The sequence below is a fragment of the Pinus tabuliformis genome, chromosome Q (assembly GCF_031772625.1).
Source record: "Pinus tabuliformis cultivar Carrire ecotype Pingquan chromosome Q, CPIR1, whole genome shotgun sequence".
In the NCBI taxonomy this organism is placed as follows: Eukaryota; Viridiplantae; Streptophyta; class Pinopsida; order Pinales; family Pinaceae; genus Pinus; species Pinus tabuliformis.
Window position 1 is genome coordinate 667,073,409 of NC_142296.1, and position 25,588 is coordinate 667,098,996.

The 25,588-nt window shown below is 38.8% G+C and overlaps 1 protein-coding gene across 1 annotated transcript; it reads right to left on the minus strand.

The window, feature by feature from the left end:
- Positions 1–12,083: 12,083 nt before the first annotated feature.
- On the minus strand, positions 12,084–13,204 carry LOC149221314 (7-deoxyloganetin glucosyltransferase-like). Its single transcript, XM_089382955.1, has 2 exons — positions 13,162–13,204; positions 12,084–13,038 (listed from the first exon to the last, which is right to left on the minus strand). The coding sequence occupies exons 1-2, from the start codon at positions 13,199–13,201 to the stop codon at positions 12,113–12,115; spliced, it is 966 nt and encodes a 321-aa protein (XP_089239081.1). The 5' UTR covers positions 13,202–13,204; the 3' UTR covers positions 12,084–12,112.
- Between the last annotated feature and the right edge of the window lie 12,384 nt (positions 13,205–25,588).

Below are 25,588 nucleotides of genomic sequence, written 5' to 3' on the forward strand. Positions count from 1 at the left end.
CTAGGAGCATCTAAGAACTAGCTCCTTGGATTGTTTCGCGTAGAAAGGAAGGAGTGAAACACATAATAAACAAAGGGGCTATCAAATAGGGAGCTCCGTCCTTTGGGTTGATGGGTGGTCATTCGCCTAAAAACGTGACCAATGACGTGGAGCCATTAACAAAGGCAAAAGGCCTCCTATAGGACTTAAAAGGGCTTAGTGACTAGGGCCTAAGCCAATGGTCGCCATGACTCGGTCTTATGGTGGATAACAGGAAAGGTGCCAGCAAAAGGGACCTAACACAAAGAGGTCTTATTCCTAACAAAAAGAGGGAGCATGACCACAAGGGGAGTATACTCAAGTCAATATTTGAGTATGAGATTATGCATTGAGAATTGGTATCATTAACTAGTATAAGTTATGCTTTGCATGATAGAGGCTAATGGTGTTTGTTGCATATGAATCAATTGACTATTATGCTATCATTCTAATTGGTAATTAGTATCATACATCGGATTTATGGTGAAAGGAACATGGTGCATATACAGAAGATGTGCGCATATACGGAACCTGGGCATATACGAAAGATGTGTGCATATACGGAAGATGTGCGCATATACGAAAACTGGGCATATACAGAAGATGTGCGCATATACGGAAACTGGGCATATACGGAAGATGTGAGTATATACGGAAACTGGGCATATACGGAAGATGTGGGCATATACGGAATCTGGGCATATACGGAAGATGTGGGCATATACGGAAGATGTGCGCATATACGGAAACTGGGCATATACGGAAGATGTGTGCATATACGGAAACTGGGCATATACGGAAGATGCGCGCATATACGGAAACTGGGCATATACGGAAGATACGGAAACTGGGCATATACGGAAAATGTGCGCATATACGGAAACTAGGCATATACGGAAGATGTGTGCATATACGAAAACTGGGCATATACGGAAACTGGGCATATACGGAAGATGTGCGCATATACGGAAACTAGGCATATACAGAAGATGTGCGCATATACGGAAACTGGGCATATACGGAAGGTGTGCGCATATACGGAAACTGGGCATATACGGAAGGTGTGCGCATATACGGAAGATGTGCGCATATACGGAAGGTGTGTGCATATACGGAAACTGGGCATATACAGAAGATGTGTGCATATACGGAAATTGGGCATATACGGAAGATGTGTGCATATACGGAAACTGGGTATATACGGAAGATGTGTGCATATATGGAAACTGGGCATATACGGAAGATGTGTGCATATACGGAAACTGGGCATATACAGAAGATGTGCGCATATACGGAAACTGGGCATATACGGAAGATGTCCGCATATACGGAAACTGGGCATCTACGGAAGATGTCCGCATATACAGAAACTGGGCATATACGGAAGATGTGTGCATATACGGAAACTGGGCATATACGGAAACTGGGCATATACGGAAGATGTGCGCATATACAGAAACTGGGCATATACGGAAGATGTGGGCATATACGGAAACTGGGCATATACGGAAGATGTGGGCATATATGGAAACTGGGCATATACGAAAGATGTGGGCATATACGGAAACTAGGTATATACGGAAGATGTGCGCATATACAGAAACTGGGCATATACGGAAGATGTGCGCATATACGGAAACTGGGCATATACAGAAGATGTGCGCATATACGGAAACTGGGCATATACGGAAGATGTGTGCATATACGGAAACTGGGCATATACGGAAGATGTGCGCATATACGGAAACTGGGCATATACGGAAGATGTGCGCATATACGGAAACTGGGCATATACAGAAGATGTGCGCATATACGGAAACTGGGCATATATGGAAACTAGGCATATACGGAAGATGTGCGCATATACGGAAACTGGGCATATACGGAAGATGTGTGCATATACGGAAACTGGGCATATACGGAAGATGTGCGCATATACGGAAACTGGGCATATACGGAAGATGTGCACATATACGGAAACTGGGCGTATACGGAAGATGTGTGCATATACGGAAACTGAGCGTATACGGAAACTGGGCATATACGGAAGATGTGCGCATATACGGAAACTGGGCATATACGGAAGATGTGCGCATATACGGAAACTGGACATATACGGAAGATGTGTGCATATACAGAAACTGGGCATATACGGAAGATGTGCGCATATACGGAAACTAGGCATATACAGAAGATGTGCGCATATACGGAAGATGTGCGCATATACGGAAACTAGGCATATACGGAAGTTGTGCGCATATACGGAAACTGGGTATATACAGAAGATGTGTGCATATACGGAAACTGGGCATATACAGAAGGTGTGTGCATATACGGAAGATGTGCGCATATACGGAAACTGAGCATATACGGAAGATGTGCGCATATACGGAAACTGAGCATATACGGAAGATGTGCGCATATACGGAAACTGGGCATATACAGAAGATGTGCGCATATACGGAAACTGGGAAACTGGGCATATACGGAAGATGTGCGCATATACGGAAACTAGGCATATACGGAAGATGTGTGCATATACGGAAACTGGGCATATACGGAAGATGTGTGCATATACAGAAACTGGGCATATACGGAAGCTGTGGGCATATACAGAAACTGGGCATATACGGAAGATGTGTACATATACGGAAACTGGGCATATACAGAAGGTGTGTGCATATACGGAAACTGGGCATATACGGAAGATGTGCACACATACGGAAGCTGCCCTATACGGAAGATGTGTGCATATACGGAAACTGGGCATATACGGAAGATGTGTGCATATACGAAAACTGTGCATGTACGGAAGATGTGTGCATATACAGAAACTGGGCATATACGGAAGATGTGTGCATATACGGAAACTGGGCATATACGGAAGATGTGCGCATATACGGAAACTGGGCATATACGGAAGATGTGTGCATATATGGAAACTGGGCATATACGGAAACTGGGCATATACGGAAGATGTGTGCATATACGGAAACTGGGCATATACGGAAGATGTGTGCATATACGGAAACTGGGCATATACGGAAGCTGTGGGCATATACGGAAACTGGGCATATACGGAAATGTGCGCATATACGGAAACTGGGCATATACAGAAGATGTGCGCATATACGGAAACTGGGCATATACGGAAGATGTGCGCCTATATGGAAACTGGGCATATACGGAAGATGTGCGCGTATACGTAAACTGGGCATATACGGAAGATGTGCGCATATACGGAAGATGTGTGCATATACGGAAACTGGGCATATACGGAAGATGTGTGCATATACGGAAACTGGGCATATACGGAAGATGTGCGCATATACGGAAACTGGGCATATACGGAAGATGTCCGCATATACGGAAACTGGGCATATACGGAAGATGTGTGCATATACGGAAACTGGGCATATACGGAAAATGTGCGCATATATGGAAACTGGGCATATACGGAAGATCTGGGCATATACAGAAACTGGGCATATACGGAAACTAGGCATATACGGAAGATGTGCGCATATATTGAAACTGGGCATATACGGAAGATGTGTGCATATACGGAAACTGGGCATATACGGAAGATGTGCGCATATACAGAAACTGGGCATATACGGAAGATGTGCGCATATACGGAAACTGGGCATATACGGAAGATGTGTGCATATACGGAAACTGGGCATATACAGAAGATGTGCGCATATACGGAAACTGGGCATATACAGAATATGTGCGCATATACGAAAACTGGGCATATACGGAAGATGTGTGTATATATGGAAACTAGGCATATACAAAAGATGTGTGCATATACGGAAACTGGGCATATACGGAAGATGTGTGCATATACGGAAACTGGGCATATACGGAAGATGTGTGCATATACGGAAACTGGGCATATACGGAAGATGTGGGCATATACGGAAACTGGGCATATACGGAAGATGTGCACATATACAGAAACTGGGCATATACGGAAGATGTGCGCATATACGGAAGATCTGGGCATATACGGAAACTGGGCATATACGGAAGATCTGGGCATATACGGAAACTGGGCGTATATGGAAACTAGGCATATACGGAAGATGTGCGCATATACAGAAACTGGGCATATACGGAAGATGTGTGCATATACGGAAACTGGGCATATACGGAAGATGTGCGCATATACGGAAACTGGGCATATACGGAAGATGTGCGCATATACGGAAACTAGGCATATACGGAAGATGTGCACATATACAGAAACTGGGCATATACGGAAGATGTGTGCATATACGGAAACTGGGCGTATACGGAAACTGGGCATATACGGAAGATGTGTGCATATACGGAAACTGCGCATATATGGAAGATGTGTGCATATATGGAAACTGGGCATATACGGAAGATGTGAGCATATACAGAAACTGGGCATATACGGAAGATGTGCGCATATACGGAAACTGGGCATATACGGAAACTGGGCATATACGGAAGATGTGGGCATATACGGAAGATGTGCGCATATACGGAAACTGGGCATATACGGAAGATGTGTGCATATACGAAAACTGGGCATATACGGAAGATGTGCGCATATACGGAAACTGGGCATATACGGAAGATGTGTGCATATAAGGACAACCATCGGCAGCATCCGATGGTGGGCTTCCAATTATTGTGGAATTATATTTTATATTTTTTTTTCTTTTCTTTTTTACCGTTGTGGAAAAACTTATCAAACTCAGTTAGTCAAACCAACAATAAGGACATCCATCTCTCGCTACTATCCGCGATTGTTAGGTGACTCATCGTTGTTATCAAGGGAAACCATGCCACCTTTTACATAACCCCGGAGGTGGTCCCCACATGGGAGCAGGCTCTCACTCCTGTCAGATGCCTCTCGGTCATGGGTTGTTAACCTGTTTTCTTACGTCCGAGGAAGACGAGCTCTTAGCCAAGCAGAAGCAGTTTTACTGGAATTATATTTTCATATTGTAAGTCATATTTTTTTTGGCTTTTCAAAAATTATAGTAAATTTAATATTTTGAAAATTCAAAATAGATTTTGATTTTTTTTATTGGTTGATATATGAAATTGGTTGAGTATATATGGAAAATGGGCATATACGGAAGATGTGGGCATATACGGAAACTGGGCATATACGGAAACTAGGCATATACAGAAGATGTGCGCATATACGGAAGATGTGCGCATATACGGAAACTGGGCATATACGGAAGTTGTGCGCATATACGGAAACTGGGTATATACGGAAGATGTGTGCATATACGGAAACTGGGCATATACAGAAGGTGTGTGCATATACGGAAACTGGGCATATACGGAAGATGTGCGCATATACGGAAACTGGGCATATACGGAAGATGTGCGCATATACGGAAACTGGGCATATACGGAAGATGTGCGCATATACGGAAACTGGGCATATACAGAAGGTGTGTGCATATACGGAAACTGGGCATATACGGAAGATGTGCGCACATATGGAAGCTGCCCTATACGGAAGATGTGTGCATATACGGAAACTGGGCATATACGGAAGATGTGTGCATATACGGAAACTGGGCATATACGGAAGATGTGTGCATATATGGAAACTGGGCATATACGGAAACTGGGCATATACGGAAGATGTGTGCATATACGGAAACTGGGCATATACGGAAGCTGTGGGCATATACGGAAACTGGGCATATATGGAAATGTGCGCATATACGGAAACTGGGCATATACGGAAGATGTGCGCATATACGGAAACTGGGCATATACGGAAGATGTGCGCATATATGGAAACTGGGCATATACGGAAGATGTGCGCGTATACGTAAACTGGGCATATACGGAAGATGTGTGCATATACGGAAGATGTGTGCATATACGGAAACTGGGCATATACGGAACATGTGTGCATATACGGAAACTGGGCATATACGGAAGATGTGCGCATATACGGAAACTGGGCATATACGGAAGATGTCCGCATATACGGAAACTGGGCATATACGGAAGATGTGCGCATATACGGAAACTGGGCATATACGGAAAATGTGCGCATATACGGAAACTGGGCATATACGGAAGATCTGGGCATATACAGAAACTGGGCATATACGGAAACTAGGCATATACGGAAGATGTGCGCATATACGGAAACTGGGCATATACGGAAGATGTGTGCATATACGGAAACTGGGCATATACGGAAGATGTGCGCATATACAGAAACTGGGCATATACGGAAGATGTGTGCATATACGGAAACTGGGCATATACGGAAGATGTGTGCATATACGGAAACTGGGCATATACAGAAGATGTGCGCATATACGGAAACTGGGCATATACAGAATATGTGCGCATATACGAAAACTGGGCATATACGGAAGATGTGTGCATATATGGAAACTAGGCATATACAAAAGATGTGTGCATATACGGAAACTGGGCATATACGGAAGATGTGTGCATATACGGAAACTGGGCATATACGGAAGATGTGCGCATATACAGAAACTGGGCATATACGGAAGATGTGCGCATATACGGAAGATCTGGGCATATACGGAAACTGGGCATATACGGAAGATCTGGGCATATACGGAAACTGGGCGTATACGGAAACTAGGCATATACGGAAGATGTGCGCATATACAGAAACTGGGCATATACGGAAGATGTGCGCATATACGGAAACTGGGCATATACGGAAGATGTGCGCATATACGGAAACTGGGCATATACGGAAGATGTGCACATATACAGAAACTGGGCATATACGGAAGATGTGTGCATATACGGAAACTGGGCGTATACGGAAACTGGGCATATACGGAAGATGTGTGCATATACGGAAACTGGGCATATATGGAAGATGTGTGCATATACGGAAACTGGGCATATACGGAAGATGTGAGCATATACGGAAACTGGGCATATACGGAAGATGTGCGCATATACGGAAACTGGGCATATACGGAAACTGGGCATATACGGAAGATGTGGGCATATACGGAAGATGTGCGCATATACGGAAACTGGGCATATACGGAAGATGTGTGCATATACGGAAACTGGGCATATACGGAAGATGTGCGCATATACGGAAACTGGGCATATATGGAAGATGTGTGCATATAAGGACAACCATCGGCAGCATCCGATGGTGGGCTTCCAATTATTGTGGAATTATATTTTATATTTTTTTTTCTTTTCTTTTTTACCGTTGTGGAAAAACTTATCAAACTCAGTTAGTCAAACCAACAATAAGGACATCCATCTCTGGCTACTATCCACGATTGTTAGGTGACTCATCGTTGTTATCAAGGGAAACCATGCCACCTTTTACATAACCCCGGAGGTGGTCCCCACATGGGAGCAGGCTCTCACTCCTGCCAGATGCCTCTCGGTCATGGGTTGTTAACCTGTTTCCTTACGTCCGAGGAAGACGAGCTCTTAGCCAAGCAGAAGCAGTTTTACTGGAATTATATTTTCATATTGTAAGTCATATTTTTTTTGGCTTTTCAAAAATTATAGTAAATTTAATATTTTGAAAATTCAAAATAGATTTTGATTTTTTTTATTGGTTGATATATGAAATTACTAATTATATAAGGTTATAAGGTTATAAATAGTATTTTTTAAGAAAAAATTATTTTAAAAACTAAAAATAAAATTATATATCAACATTGGGTTATGGATTAATCATATTTTTCAAATTTGTTTGATTTTTTTAATGAACTAATGTGGTATATTCTCAGGTTAAAAGTGAAAAAGTACCAACATCCATGTTTGAAATTAGCCAAATTTATTTATTAATTAATCTTTTTTTTTTAATTTAACATGGGAAGGGATAATAAATAAAGATATGATATTTAATAAATTCTATTAACAAAGAGAGAAATTGAAATAATTAATTATTCATCGAATAATAATAATAATAATAATAATATCCAAAATAAAAAAATAAACACTGCCAAGTTAGTAGGTCTGTGCCTACCTTCGCATTTTTCAGCTTCTAAGGTGAGTTTTTTGAATAGACCTATGGGGTTGCTATGGGTTCCCCTCTTCCCCCCGTAGATGCTAACTTATTCATGGAAGATTTTAAGACTAAAGCTTTGACCTCTACTCCCTTCTTCCCTAAGAAATCGAAAAGGTTTGTTGATGATACTTGTGTCGTTTGGCCCCATGGTTTTGAGAAGTTAGATTTGTTTCTCCATCATCTTAATTCCCAATCTGAATCCATAAAATTCACTATAGAGGTCAAATATAATGGGTGCTTTCCTTTTCTTGATATTCTCCTCTCTAGGATGGATGATGGTTCGATTTCTCACCGAGTTTTCTTGCAAAAAACCTTACACCGAACAATATCTTCATGCAACGTCTCATCATTTTCTGGCCCAAAAGATGGGTGTTCTTAACACTCTTTCCACTCGAGCTCTTAGGATTTCTGATGAGAATCACCTTGAAGAAGAGAAATCTCATATCTTGAGAGTTTTTGAAGATAATGGCTATAGCAGACAGTAAGGCCTTAGAGCCTTTGAAAGAACCTCTAAATAATCTCGAGTTAAGCTTGCTTGTGATGGTCGTAATTCCAATGTGGTGTTCCCCTTCGTCTAGGGGACCACAAATAAGATTTCTCATATTCTTAAAAAGAATATTGTCGCTACGACATTCAAAACCCTTACCACCATTAGAAACTCTCTTAGATCTCTGAAAGACCCGGTTAACCCTAAAGACATGAAAGATTTTTACTCAATTCTCTGCTCGTGTGGGGTTCCTTACATTGGTGAAATTGGAAGATCTGTTAGCCGAAGAATCCAAGAACATGCAGCTAACATTAGGCATTGTCCCTCTCGTTCCCGAGCTTTAGCTGAACATGCGATAAAATTTAAACACCATGTGTGCATTGAGTATACCCATGTCATCACCAAGATTAATCATTTCCATCATAGGAAGCTAAGAGAAGCCATTGAGATTGAGAAACATTCGATCAATCTCAATAGAGATGATGGCTAGAAGTTGGGCAAAAGCTAGATCCCAGCCCTTTCCTCCTGACTTTATTTATTTATTCATTTTTTTTTACTATTATTATTATTAATTTATTTACTTATTTTTGGATTCTATTCTAAATCAATCTCTTTACGCTTTAATTAATAAACATAGTTAGTTTATAACCAATATCTTCAGTAATTGTTTAATAAATAAATAGTATTCCCTTCGTATCGTATTTTATTATAATCCTTTCTCTTTTTAATTTTTTTTAATAAAATAGTAATAATAATAATAATTATTATTATTATTGTTGTTGTTGTTGTTGTTGTTATTTGATGAATAATTAATTATTTCAATTTCTCTCTTGGTTAATAGAATTTAATAAATATCATACCTTTATTTATTATCCCTTCTCATGTTCAATTAAAAAATAAAAAATAAAAATTAACAAAATAATTAATTTCTCAACGACCTTCTCAACAACTAATTATTAATGGCTAGTTCATAACAGCTATTTCCTAACAGATAATTTCAGACATCTAACTATTAATGGCTACTTCATACCAGCTATTTCCTAACTGATAATTTGAGACATCGATGCTCCTCTGCTATTTAAAATTCTGAGAAAACTAATTTTTTCATCTTTGTCCTCAACATGAACCACATTAGTTGGTTCGAAATGTTGATCAAATTTCAAAAATGTGATTACAATTTCAATCAAATGTCGGGAATTGTGAATATTTGATTTGCAATGTTATTATTAAAATATTTTATAATTAAATGTTATGAGTAATTGTTATAAAATAAACACATATTTTTTATCATGAAATTCATTTTTATAATTTATATTTATATTTTTTAATTTAAACATCTAATAAATATAATTATTTTTTATAAAAAATAAATAACAATTAAATTTACAAAATAAATATTTAATTAAGATATAAAATAATTAATTATTTTAATATCTCAGTGCACATTAACCACCACCATCATCATCATAATTAATTGATAAAAATAAAATAAGTAAAGTAAATATATTATTGTGCCTTCTCACTATATAGTTAAATAAATTATTTAAATGGTTCGAAACATTGAATTTCATATATTTAATTAAAATATTTTTATTTGATTAAAATTAAATTTATATTTTTAATATAATATAATATTTTAATTTAAATACATTGAATTGAATTGTATAATTCTTATACCATCACTTAATGTGTAGCATTAATTAATATTAAGGTATTATATATTATATGTTTTACTATTTCTCTTTGTTTTGATTATTAATAATCATAAATTAATAATAAATAATTATGATTAAAAAATTCATAAATTAATAATAAACGATTATGATAAAAAAGAATGAGTAATGGCAAAAATTATAAAAATCTTTTTTAGTAATGTTAAAAATTATAAAAGGTGTTTAGTTTTCTGGAACTATATTAAACGAATTTATTCAATTCTTTTTTAACACTTTACTAAAAAAAGTTCAAATTCATTTTATTTTGCAGTGAGCATCACTTTATTAGTCAATTAACTTGTGCCATCAATATCAATCAAAAAAAATTATGCAATTAAATTTAAAAGGATTATTTAAAGTAATTTATGCTAAGGAAAATTGAGAGTATATAGTTTTTATATAAATTTTTAAATTGAAAATTTAATATTAGAAAAAAATAAAAGAAAAAAATTTATTATGGATTTAATAATAATATCTTTGACTATGGGATATTTGAGATTCTTGTTACTTTTATTATCTTATATAGTTATGAATTCTAAAGTTATAGCATTCATGAGAATATATTTTTACTAACTCAAAGAATAATTCCAACACTTTTAATATTTGAACAAATCTCCACTAATTACATAGTAAAATATGGCATTGGACAATCTCCAAAATATTTAGGATAGAAAAAAAAAAAAATTTAAATAAATAAATAAATAAAATCATTTATAAGAAGTTGCACTTTTTTCTATGAATATCTTTACTACACCTACATTATATCATAAATTCAAAATATTTATTACAATATTAACCTACTTAACCTTTTAGCATATCAAAACTATGGTGATATGTTACTCTTTAAAGTTTTAATAAAACAATTAAATTTCAAAGCAAATCAAATAATTATTTACACTTCTTAATTTCTAGTAAATCAAAATTTATTTCAATAAAACAAATTTTATATCAATACAAGTTAATCCTTATCTTAATTTATATAAAAATTCAATACACTAAATTAAATAAATAAATAATTATTTTTTCACATATTAATTACTTAGAGTTGTTTTGCCCAATAAGATACTAGTGACTTAAGAAAGGATATTTTTCCATTGTAAATACACATATAACCTTTCTCATTGCTTTGACATTGACAAATTTTCCTTTAGATAAATTGAAAAACATATATTAATTTGTATCATATTTAAATTGAAAAATAATGAGACTTATATTTAACACTAAAAGAAAAAAAAATAGGAAATACATTAAGATTGGTCTTCTTGCTTTAATTTTATGAAAACAAATGTAAGTTACATGAATATCTAAATATGCAAAGTTTTAAATAAAGTTAGAGTGATCATGCCCATGATTGTTATTACAGCCTTTGCACAACACAATGACATTTGACCTAAAAGCAAAAAACTACCAAAACACATACAATTATGAGAATATTGAAATTTAATTATTTAGTTTTCAATTCTCGCCTGATTAAGAAGAAACTTTATTTAAAAATTTGTCTACTTCCTCTTCTGAATGAAATAAATAATGAAAATCATTTTAACATATAAACAAATAAATACAGATAAATTTTTATTACTATATAATTATTCTCACATAATTATTTTGCTATCCATACAAGTAATAGGCAACAACACTACATATTAAACTTATTTATAAATCTATTAAAAAACATATTACACTTATTTTATTTATAACTATATCACTTCAATATAATAATTTGATTACTAAAATTTATAATAACACATCTGTCATGTAACTTTTAATCTTAACGAAAACACACAATATTGTTAACTTGAATGGACTGCAACCTGCAACAAAGGGGAGCATAGTTCCAAATCGGAATTATGATTGCGCTTCTTGCAGTATCTGGTGAAAAAACTTCTTCATGTTGTTGTAAGAAGATCCGCCAACCCGACCTGCTAAAATTGCGCTATCCCTAAGCTCCATTATGTTTTTCCTCATAATCTTTACTTCCTCATCGTGTGGATTCATCAGTTTCCTCACCAATGCCTCCACGTTTTCTCTGGACACCTCCTCCGGCATCTCGAATCCGATTTTCCAAATATGATCAACAAACCTCCTGTTTGTCTGCTGTTCGGCAAAGAAGGGCCAGCAGATCATGGGAACACCCGCGCATTTGCTCTCGACAGTGGAGTTCCAACCGCTGTGTGTCAGAAATCCTCCCACAGAGGTGTGGGAAAGGACATTAGATTGCGGTGCCCAAGTAACAAAGAAACCGCGGCCCTGGCTTCTCTCCATGAAATCCTGAGGCAGCACAGCAGAGTGCCCCTGAACGAGGTCCGGTCTAATAGCCCACAGGAAGGGTAGATTGCTTGCCTCCAAACCCCATGCAAACTCTCTCAACTGTTCGTCTGATATAACAGTAATACTCCCAAAGGATACATACATCACTGACGATACTCTTTGTTCGTCCAACCATTCAAGGCACTCACTTTCCTCTTTCCATACGTTGCTGTTAACCATTGACTCCCCGGCCGACAGTAAAAGAGGACCGATGGACAATACTCTTCCGGACAATTTAGTGTTGAGGTCCATCAACACTGGCCCTTCTAAATCCTCGTAACTATTCACCAAAATTAGAGAAGCCTGGTGCGTGCTCTGTCCCGCGTTTAAGAAGTATTGAAACATGAAATCAGAGGAGTCTGTCACTGTCATGAATGTGGGTAGATCTTTGAGGCGCAGTGTTGTCAATCCCGGAATACAAGAGATGGGTTGGTCCTTGGATTGATCTTGGAACTCTTTTTCATCTGTTGAAACAACCACCCAGGATCAGTGCAGCAAATTTTAAAGTTGCTGATAATGTTACTAGTAAGTCAAGTTAAAACACATTAAAACAACTGATAATTAATTACCCCTTTCTCTAAGCATACCTTTGATGGGAATGTAACCTTCATCCATGAGCAAAGGCATATGGAAATACGCAGAGAAACCGCAAGCACTCGGTGTCCAGAAGGCAACCCAGGGAACCCCGTATTTCAGGGCTATCCGCTGCATAAAAATTTTCCGGTTGACGGAGCTCTGAAGGAATTCGAATGTGGTTGCTGAAATATGGATGAGCGCTGAATTTTGGGCGCTTGAATTCAAATTTGAATTCGAATTCAAATGGTCTCGTTATTTGAATAACATTAATGCCGTGATTACTTGCATTGATTACGCTGAACCGTGGAGCCTCCCGGAGTTGGAGTGATGGAGCTGCCAGAAAATGCATGTACATAGGTCATGGTATCATGCATGGATATGGGTCCAAAACATGGGCAAAACATGCATCCAAAACTGTCGTTACGGTGCTGCCGCTGTCAGAGGGTGTACCTCCATAGCATTAACTTTGCTATGGAGGTGGAAATAGGAACTGCCGTCCGAGCACTCTGGTTCTTTCCATGGCCAAAAGTGACTCCATAGATGGTATTAGATGTTGTATCCGTGTTATATCTTATCAAAAACGACCTTGAAATGGCGGGGCATTTATAGCATAGAGCCTGTCACAGATCTCAACGTCTTCCTCTCTCGTGCGAGCACTATGGTCCTTTCCATAGCAAGAGGTGGCTCCACTATGCCCGGGAAGCTTAAGAAAACCCCTCTCGAATGTTGAGGTTGGTATATAATTTCAGTGGACGCTTTTCCTATATTGTCATGTTATAAGTTCCTAAAAAAACTGTAAAGGGATGTTACGTGGATGACACGAATGAATTACACTGACACAAATGATTAATATAAAATGGAATAAGCTGCACATGCGAAGAAATGAATGATTTGATATTTCTCCGGTTAGTTTAAAAGACGATTTTCTCTGACCCTCTCATCACCCTCCGTCTTTCAGTAGGTTTCACTGTCCACGGCCTCGCATCCTCCTCCTGTCCCGTCATCCTCTCCAACGCTTTCCTCTGATCCTCTCATCACTCTCTCTGTCATGTCTCTATCCTAACCGTGTTCTTTCAACTGCACGAAAGAGGTGCGGCATCGTCACCCGATTTCTTTTCAACAATATTTTCAAGTGTGAACTATGCCTAATATTCAATAATTAGTTTATTTTTCACTTTCTAAGTATTAACACATTCAATTAGCCATCTTCATCATTATTATCATTTACACATATGCAAAGTGGATAATTATGGGAGGGGCAACTCCCTGAATTTGAGTCTACCCACAATGATAATAACAATCTTTCATAAAATACAATTACAGTGTTTGTGAGAGAACCACAACTTCTCTTCAGCAATTTCTATCAAAATGTGCAACTCGGCTTGCATCGTGAAGCTTTTCCTAAACCATCGTTCAAAGCACCCACTGGTTCTACTGCCCATCGCACCGTTAAGCGAAACCCGTTCAGAAACCCATTCAGAACTTCTTTCAACAACTCGTTCGGAACTTCATTCAAAAACCATTCAGCGACTCGTTCAAAACTATTGTTCAGAACCTCATTCAGGAGTCCATTCAGAACTCGTTCGGGAATCCGTTCAGAACCTCGTTCATGTATTCGTTTAGTACCTCATTCAGGGATTCGTTCAGAACCTCATTCAGGAATCCGTTCAGAACTTCGTTCAAGATTCCATTCAGAAAATCGTTCCATCAGTGGTTCACCCGAACGTTTAGAAATGTCATTCCGCCCCCCGTTCAGAAACTCGTTCAGCGCATCATTCAAGAACTCATTCAGCCACCCGTTCAAAAACTCGTTCAGCGCATCATTTCTTCAACTTTGACTCATCGGTTCGGTGTTGTAGTCAAGAGCCGCTTGCACCTTCTCCACGTTCACCCTTTGGCTCACCCTCACCTTGAGCTCGCACTTATGAACTTCCAAACTTGTGATTCCCTCCTCCCTGGCGTCTGCCCATATATATGTTTGTCCCTGGTTAAGTCATGGCAGACCGACCTGCCTATTCAGCGAAATGCACCCCAACTCATGTCGGCTTGCCCATGTCGCCGCCCTGTCAAGTCCACATGTGCGATACAAGTTCGTCTTTGCCAAGTTCACACACTTAGCCGAATTTCGGTATTTCAACCTCCATTGGCTCGTTGCACTCGTGCGTCGAGCGCCTTTAACCAACCGCCCCAACTCGTCGCACTTCTCCAACTCGTCCTGATGTTACAACCGACTCGCCCACTCGTTGACTCGTCACACGCCTGACTCGTCGCACATAACTGTGGGCGTGCCCGCCTCGTCCCACGCTAACCGCCGACTCATGGGCTTGACATACTCCCCCACTCTGAATGGTTATCGTCCTCGACAACACCCTCATACGACATCGCAAAGTGTCACTAGCTCCAACATCCAAAAATGTCCATGAATCGGAAAGTTTCCTCAATCCATGATCATCAACCACTTTCGTCGCAATCTCCACATGCTGCCCCACAGTGGAATGTTGCCCCCTCCAACTCAAGCTACATGATCAAAGCAACATATCGTGTCGACCCCCATCATGTATCGTCATCGTGTGAACCTCTGCCATGATACTCCAACACAATGCTAACACATCTCAGTACACTTTCGGACCCCATGATTCGAACTAGTCGAGTAGTTAATCCAATTGTTATGCTCAAACCATGAGAATGCACATCCTCATGCCACCATGGGTCATTTCTCTCAGCATCCTGTCACAGCATCAACTCGATCAAGAATCCATCTCCATCTCCATCAAAATGTAAGTAAGCCATGCCCATGTCCATGAAGTATTCTTCATCTCATCCGCAACATGTTGTCCATGATGTTGGTGCCAATGTGCTGCAAATCAGCCGCATATATCCCAACATCATCACCCTTATATGTGTAAGATCCATATCCTTATAATGAAGAGATCCTCCCCTCAAACCGACTCTCAATGTGCCACATCCAGGTCCATGAAGCAACCTCCATCATATCTGTAATGTGCCATCCTTCAAGTCTGCCAAAGAAACAAGTATACACTTGTTTCATCACCCATGTGTTGCCCCGGTTAGAAAGCAATTAGCGCCCATGTATCAAAATTGGTTAAGTCTTGGCTCAACCATGCCCAAGTGTTGCCACCAAGGCATCCTCATCGCTACAACTCCATCACTCCAAAGTGTCTCATATCGATCCTCTACATCAAGTCACTCTCTTAGGCACACCTCATAAATGTACTCAAAAATATGCATCCCATACCGCATCAAAGTCCTTGACCTTAACTTCTAAATGCATTAGATCCTCCAAGTCTACTATCACATGAACTCCACAATGATTGGAACAATCTCATGTCATCATGAGCTCCATGAATCATCTCCAACCAACATTCTAGCAAGCATACATGTCTCGGCCCCCAAAGATCTCTGCAAGATGCCTTAGCTCCCCTTGTAGCAGGAATACTCCATACTCTACTCATAACTCTACCAAGTCCATGGCTTTGTTGTATAGGAGTGAACAACATCCCCATCGACTCATAAGTAAAAGTCTCCATGTCACATCAACGAATCCATCCACACAACATCTCTGCCTTGGCACTCCTCATTGGATGCCCATAAGTGACACCTCTACAAGTGCTCCTGCATAATGTCCCTACATAAGGCTGCCATGCTCCATCTCTCCAACTCGATGTCCATGAATCAAGTTGCCCATGTTGTCCAACTAAGTAGACCCATCACAACATCGGTCATCCTCATCCAAGTCTACAATCTGGTCTAGTGCCCATAGTCACCCAAACCATATCATCAAGTTATATGAGTCCCTTCCATCATAGCTCCCCCACTAAAGGTCCCACCAAGATTCCCTCTTGGTCTCAGCCATGAGAAGTCCACCCAAGTATTATCAAACTTAAGTGTGTGCCCTTCTCCAATTAGTCTATGAGTCATGCCGGGCACTTAGCCAATTTCTCCATATGGCTAAAGCATGACCCATTCTTCCGCAATGATCATCATATTTCTCCCTTGTCACGGGCATTTGCACCTTCTGCCATAAGGTCACAAATATCCCCAACAAGCTCTGCAACAGTCAATTGTCCTTGCTTCTTCATACAAGGTCTCATCGTAGACATCCATGGTAATATATTCCACTGTATCAGCAAACTGATTATGCCCTTCCTTGCATATGGCCCATCCTCCAAAAGCTCCAATGAAACACAAGTAGAAATATGAATGCTTACGTCATCATGAGGCTCCTCCATGTGAGTATCCTCATCCACCAATGTCTACAAACTTCATGATCATGGTCCAACTTGAGAAATTTCAAGTTCCTCCCCCATCGTTGTCATATCTGCAACATCCTCAAAAATCTCGGCTTCCTCTTCTTCATCATCGCAATTTGCAGCTACATCCTGCTCCATTGCCCAACCAAGTCGAAGAAGTTCATCTTCAACATTCCTTTCCAAGACTTCAAGTTCATCTTGAATCTGTGGGTTCTCTTCTTTCATCCGCTTCAACCTGTATAAAGTCAGCAAGAGCCTCCCTTGGCATTCTTCCAAACCTGCGATGTCTTGTCATTTAGCTTGGCCCAAACACAATGCTTCACCCCTGTCAAACCTGTCACAAAGTGTAGCACTTCAATCTACAACTAGGAATCACAAAATCCCATAAAATCCGGACCACTTTGATACCAACTGTCACGCCACTACCCTGGTAGTAGTTTTTCAATCGCACGAAGGGGGATGCAGCACCACCACCCGATTTCTTTTCAACAATATTTTCAAGTGTGGACTACGCTTAACATTCCATACTTAGTTTATTTTTCACTTTATAAGTATTAACATTCAAATACATAGCGGAAAGATTCAATTAGTCATCTTCATCATTATTACCATTTACACATATGCACAGTGGATAATTAATGGGAAGGGAAACTCCCTGAATATAAGTCTACGCACAATGATAATAACAATCTTTCATAAAATACAATTACAGTCTTTGTGAGAGAACCCCAACTTCTCTTTAGCAATTTTTGTCAAAATGTGCAACTCGGCTTGCACCATGCAGCCTTGCCTGAACAACCGTTCGCAGCACCCATTGGTTCTACCACCCGTCACACCATTCAGCAAAATCGTTCAGAAACCCATTCAAAACTTCTTTCAGCAACTCGTTCAACAACTCGTTGGGAACCACGTTCAAAAACCCGTTTAGCAACTCATTCAACAACCCGTTCGGAACTTCGTTAAGAAACTGGTTCGACAACTCGTTCAGAACCTCGTTCAGGGGTTTGTTCAGAACTCATTTGGGAATCCGTTCAGAACCTCATTCAGGAATCCGTTCAGAACTTTGTTCAAAACCTCATTCAGGAATCCGTTCAGAACTTCGTTCAGGAATCCGTTCAGAAACTTGTTCCATCGGTCATTTACTCGACCGTTCAGAAATGTCATTCAACCACCTATTAAGAAACCTGTTCAACGCATCGTTCAAGAAATCGTTCAGCCACCCATTCAAGAACTCGTTTAGCACACCGTTTCTACAACTTCGGCTCCTCGGTTTGATGCTGCGGTCAAGAGTTGCCTGCACCTTCTCCATGTTCACCCTTTGGCTCGCCCTCACCTTGAGCTCACACTTATGAACTTCCAAACTTGTGATTTCTTCCTCCATGGCATCCACCCATATATACGTTTCTCCATGGTTAAGTCATGGGTTGGCCTGCCTAGGCCGTCTTGCCCATTCATCCAAACGCACCCCCAACTCACGTTGGCTCGCCCATATCGCTGCCCAACTGAGTCCACATGTGCGATATAAGTTCGCCTTTGCCAAGTTCACACACTTAGCCGAATTTTGATTTTTCGACCTCCATTGGATCATCGCGCTCGTGCCCTGGGTGCCTTTAACCAACCGCCCCAGCTCATCGCACTTCTCCAACTCGTCTTGTCGTCCCAACGAAACGTCACAACCGACTCGCCCACTCACCGACTTGTTGCACGCCCGACTCGTCGCTCATAACCGGGGGCACGTCCACCCAACTCATTGCATGCCCACCGTCGACTCGTGGGCTTGACACTTCGCTTCCCATCAGGCCCCACCGTCCACGACCTCGCCTCCTCCTCCTCCCGTCCCATCATCCCCTCTTGCCCTACCCATACCCTCTGTAACCCTGCAATAACTCTGAATTCCCATTCAAACCGCTCCCTCTGAATCACCAATTCGAATAGAGTGTGCCTTCTTCATTATCCCTTGCGACCCTGACACCACAGAACCGAATTGGAATTGCACCCCTGCGGCACCTCTTCTCCCGACGTGACGCCAAGTATCTTGGTCTCTTTCACTCCTAAACTGATTTAAACCTTACATTTTTTTAGGCATAATTAACGCCAAGTATTGTGAATTCTTCACTCATAAATTGCATTAGGGATGTTCTAACTCTTGTTCCCTTTCACTCCTAAACTACATTTAAACCTTACATTTCTTGAGGCATAATTAACGCCAAGTATTGTGAATTCTTCACTCATAAACTACATTAGGGATGTTCTAACTCTTTCAACAATTCCTTGTTGCTAAATTTTAATATGATGACAAAATTGGATATGGATAGAGAATTCTTATGAGAAAAGGCACCAAGTCAAATCAGATGTGGCAATATGCATAGGTTTCGATTGGGCTTTTTGTTGGATAGATAGAGAATTGTATTTCTTCCACGTGTATTCTGGTTAAAACCAGTGATTCCACATCCTCAAATACCCTGCATATACTCTTTCTTATCCATTTACCATAGCCCTGTTGAATGTTCTTCTGTTCAACAAGAGACATCATAAATATTTAACGTGTATTAGTTCATTTTTCAGACCTACAATTATCGGTGAAAACACGGGGATAATTTATGTTGAAATTCCTAAAACAAAGCAAAAATTACTCATTTGTTTTTCCTTGGATAGAAGAGCTACTACAAAGAATGAATATATAACATCAATTTGATGTTTGGCTTGACTGTGACGTTAATATATATATATATATATATATATATATAGAACTTCATTTGTAAGAATGGTTTAAAAAAAACACTGATCATTTCAACCAAACTGGATTATTCTCAAGGAATGTGGCTTAATAAGAATTCGGTGTTAACACAAGAATCCATACATTTCCTTTATGTTTCAAACCAAATTATATTAAAATATTTGAATATTATGCACTTAATGGAATTGCCAACACCAATGGGTCATTGTTGCTCCACTGGCTAAATTGTATGCATAATTTTAATTAGCATAACAAAAACAATATGCAATTTAGTTAAAAAACAATAAATCAAACAAGCACAATGAGGTGGGCTTCCCTATATGTTGTTTAAAACACGAGGGTGTGTCTAAATAAAAAATAACTCATTAAAATACGTGGAAATGAGGCTTGCAGTCTCTCAAAAAATGTTCATAATTTAGTGTCTCACAAATCAATGTCCCTAGCACAAACCCCTCTAAACTTGGGTCTCATATGCAACTCCAGGTTGAGAAGTTGGAGGTTGCCTATATGGAGTTCCAATATTTAATAAGTGGACCATTGCTTCATCTTGAGAAGTTTTCCTAAATTTTTATATGTTGACCATTGCATGGACTTTGACATAGCTTTACAACCATTGGGTGCATATCAAACTCAAGTTTACAGAGGTTTGCACTAATGCCCATATTCGATGCACCCACTGTACCATTACAAAAACTTTAATGTCCATATCAAACCCAGGTTTATGTGGATCTCTGCATATGTCCATATTGAATGCACCCAATGTAGCATTATACGATAATATAAGAGTTGATGGGCTACATTGGTGTCCATATTTTTGGCACCCAATGCATCAGAACACACAAACACAAGAGTTGGTTCCATCTTCAATGCAACGCACCATTACACACACAAAAATAATGGTATCACCTTGCCCCACCCAAGTGTAGAAAGCATCTCTGCCTTGTTTGTCATAATGCCAAAGAAAGTGAACTAAAAGCATACACTTCATGGACAAACATGGAATCCCAAACTCAAATAAGTACGTGGAACTCACTTTCAGTGTTGAACCTCTTCTTGACTTTTTTATTAATGTACCAATAATAGTTGAAGGCCACTAACAATGCCACCACAACATGGGAGGTCGTGACAACAATAACAACCAGAGTAATACTCTCCTCCCCATTTCCCCATTCCCGGGTTCAACATGATCTGTGTTGCTGATTTCCTGCAAAGAGCAAACAATGTGGGCTTATTTGTATTTCTACATAAGACGGAAAAAGCCCAAATGCCAAACTCAAAAGGTTAATGTATCATAAGGCCAATGTGGGTTTGCAAAGTAAGCTTCCACACGATTCTTGGTACCCATGAATTGCATGAAGGGACTTGTTGGCTTCAGATTTTCGGTGCACACTGGTATATATATATAAAAGGAATAAGCTATACATGTGGATGAATGGATGATGCGAAGTCTTATGTTTTCAATAAATACAATGTTGATTCAAAATTGAGGTTACCTATTTTGGTTTGAAATATGAGGTTACAAGTCTCAAACCCTAGGGTGATTTGTTATGAAACCAACTCACAAAAAGATAGATAAGATAGATCAACGACTTCAAAATCAGTCTCTTCGAGGGGACAACCTCCTTTACATTACACAAATGAACAATTCTTGGATGATACAAATGAAAAACCTCCTTTCTATATATAGGAGTCTAAGGGGTCACAATATAATCAAAGCCGACATAACAATAATAATATAAGGGCACAACAATAACAATAGTGGACTTCTATGGGGCACAATAATAACAATATGGGGACAATAAGGGCACAATAATAACAATCAGGGTTATAATGACAATAGTAATGGGGGAATCACTAGTATTATAAGGACTTAACATGCCCCTTTCCTTCAAAAAAATGTTGTCCTCAACGTTTGAGTAGTTTTTGATGTTTCTGTATAAAATTCTCATCCTCCCATGTGGAATCTTCAGCGGGTAAGTTCTTCCCATTAGGTAGGGTCACCATTTCTTAAGAACGTAGTATTGCCAACATTTCCTTCTCATAAATAGCTTTGTGTAAATACTTTCCTTTGATTGGATGACTTTCGAAAGTAACGAGTCTTTCTTCTTGTAGTAAAACAACACCAATTCCATTTCTTGAGGCATCACATTCCACAATAAAGGTTTTTGTGAAGTCCAACGTAGCTAAGACCGGTGCTTGGCATATTGCCTCTTTAAGATGTTCAAAGGCCTTCTTTGCTTCTGGAGTCCATGAAAATTTGTCTTTCTTCAATAATGTTGTTAAAGGTGTTGTTATTATCCCATAAATCTTAACAAACTTGCAACAGTACCCTGTCGCAGATTGTTTATGGATGTGGGGATTTTTCATTCCTTAATAGATTTAATTTTGCTAGGGTCTACCTTAACACCTTCAAGAGATACGATATGACCCAGATATTCTACCTCTTGTACTCCAAAGAAACATTTGGAGCATTTTGCATATAATTGTTTCTCCTCAAATAGTTTGAGCACCATGTCAACATGTTGAACATGATCCTTCCAAGACTTGATATAGATTAGTATATCATCAAGAAATAATAACACAAATTTACTAAGGAAGGGTTTGAAAATGGAATTCATCAAACCTTGAAATGTACAAGGTGCATTGGTAAGGCCAAAAGGCATGACCAAAAATTCATGACCCTCATGAGTTCTAAATGCTGTTTTCGGGATGTCTTCAGTTTTCATTCTGATTTGATGATATCTTGAATGACGATCCAACTTGGTGAAGTAAATTGATCCATGCAATTCATCCAATAATCCATCAATTACATGAATAGGAAATTTATCTTTAATAGTGAGTTTTTTGAGCTCCCTATAATCCTGACACATGCACCATGACCCATCCTTCTTGTGCACCAATACTACTAGAGCAGAGAAAGAACTTTGACTAGGTTGAATTATACTAGCCTCTAGCATTTCTGCAACTATACATTCAATTTCACTCTTTTGGGCATAGGGATATCTATAAGGTCTGATGTTTGGAGGAGCACTCCTGGAATCAAATGAATAGAATGATCATGATCACAAATAGGCGGGAGGCCTTTGGGAGTCTCAAATACCTTAGAATGATTGTTAAAGACTCTTTGGATATCTAGAGAAATAGATGATTTCGATGTGGGAACCTCTAGCGAACATAATTATGCAATTACACCTAGTTGTTCTTTCTTTAGAAGCTTTGTCATTCCATTAGAGCTGATTATCTTTCCTGGTTTTTCTTTGATACCCCTTAATTCAACTTCCTTTCCTTCCGAAGAAAATTTCAAGAAAAGTTCTTGAAAATTAAAAGCTATTATACCCAAAGAATGTAGCCGTTGGATTCCTAGTACAACATCAACACCACCCATTGGAATAGAAAGCATTGGGCTATTCAATACATATTCTCCCATGGATAACTTGATATTATGGCACTTTCCAGAGCCATTTATGGTTCCTCCATTTGCAACCATCACTTGACACTCTGATGTTGGCTATAGGAAGCAATTCAATTCCTTGGCTATCTTACAATGAATAAAATTATGGGTACTTCCCGAATCAATCAACACTATTACCTTTTTCTTCTTGATATGTCCTTCTATCTTGATAGTTTGAGGAGTGGAAATTCCAGCCAATGCATTACAAGATATGGTCGGATTCATTTCTTCTTTCTCCATGATTTTTTCCTAGTGTATATCCTCTTCTTTTGATGATTCTTGTTCCTTTTATTCCTCCTCTTCGCAATCTATGTAAAATAATTTCTTCTCAGCACACTTATGACCTTTAATGTATTTGCTATCACAACTGTAACAAAGCTATTTTGCTAATTTTTCTTTCAATTGTTGTGGTGTCAACCTTGTAGGTTGTGGAAGGCTAGGGGCAACAACACTTCCATCTTTATAGCTTTGAGTGGTAGGCTTATTTGTTGCCATAATTTTGCTTTCCATTTTTCTTGTCAACCTGAATGCCTTCTCCAATGAATCAGGTTCCCAAAGACGAACCTCATGTTTGATGTTATCCTTTAAAGTCACTATGGACACATCAATCCTATTCTCCTATGGAATATCTTTTACCCTTATATTCAATTTTTGAAAGTCCTCGATGTGATCCATCATTGAACCCTTTTGTTTGAGATTTATCAATTGCCTAAAAAAAGTGTTTCTTTTGGTATCCTCATAATGTGCTATCATTTCTTCTGTAAAAATTGCCCAAGTGACAATTTGTTTACGAGAGCAAAGCCATCGATACCATACAAACTGATTTGGTTCTAAATATAAAGTTGCAATATGTACCTTTTGTGTGTTTTGCACATTATGGAGATCGAAATATTGCTCTATCTGCAGTATCCATGTTACAGGATCCTTGCCATCAAACTTCCTCATATCGATCTTTGGAACATGGTGGGTCTTCAATCCATAGTTAGAGTCTATGAAATCATTATTACGATTTATTTTTTTCTCATCATGAGTTTTCTCTATTACCTTTTCGCCATTAGGAAGCCTTTCTTGTAGCAACTTTGTCAAACTTTTCTTCAAACCTTCCACATCTTTCTTAAATCTTCAATGTTGTCATTCTTTGTATCGTGATTAATATTTATTTTTTTCTCAGTCTGAGTTTGCTCTACTACCTTTTTTCCATTAGGAAGCCTTTCTTGTAGCAACTTTGTCAAACCTTCCTTCCAACCTTCCATGTCCTTCTTCCAATCTTCAATGTTGTCTTTCATACCATCCATCTTAGCTTCCATGCCTTTCTTTAAACCATCCATCCTAACTTTTATTACTTTTTGTGAGAGTGAAATTTGTTGCACTTGGTCTCGTAATTTTGATATATCATGTTGCATTTCTTCCTCTTCTTCATGAGTCATGCTAGAGATTTCAGGTTGCTTACTAGGTGTTTCCATTTTCTTTCTTTGGGGAATCAATCAATGATAATTATTCTTCACTATGCCCTTTGAATTCCTTCAAACTAATTTTTCACACCAAACTTATGCAAAATTAAAAAAAAACTACACACTTTTTTCACTTTGTAGGAGCTCGATATTGAATCTGATGTATCTCTGAAATGTCAGATCTCCAAGGTTTGAAATTGAGAATTATGGTAGCCCTCTGATTCCTCTTTCCAACGCCACCAGTCTGATCGAAAATAGATTCTCCAATCATTATGCCCAATCTCCCAAGATGACCTCATTATACACTTTTTCAGTAGAGAGAACTTGTACGAAGTACCACGTGTCATCGTTTCAATCTTTAGACTTGAAAATAATGCATAGAAAAACACAATCCATCCTCTTTCTGTAAGTTCTTACGATATTTCAATCTGATACTTAGAGAGAAATTTATGATGATTTTCCCAAGGTCACCTATTTGGGATGTAACTTGGGAGCCTGCAAAAACCCTAACTTCCTTGGATTATATCT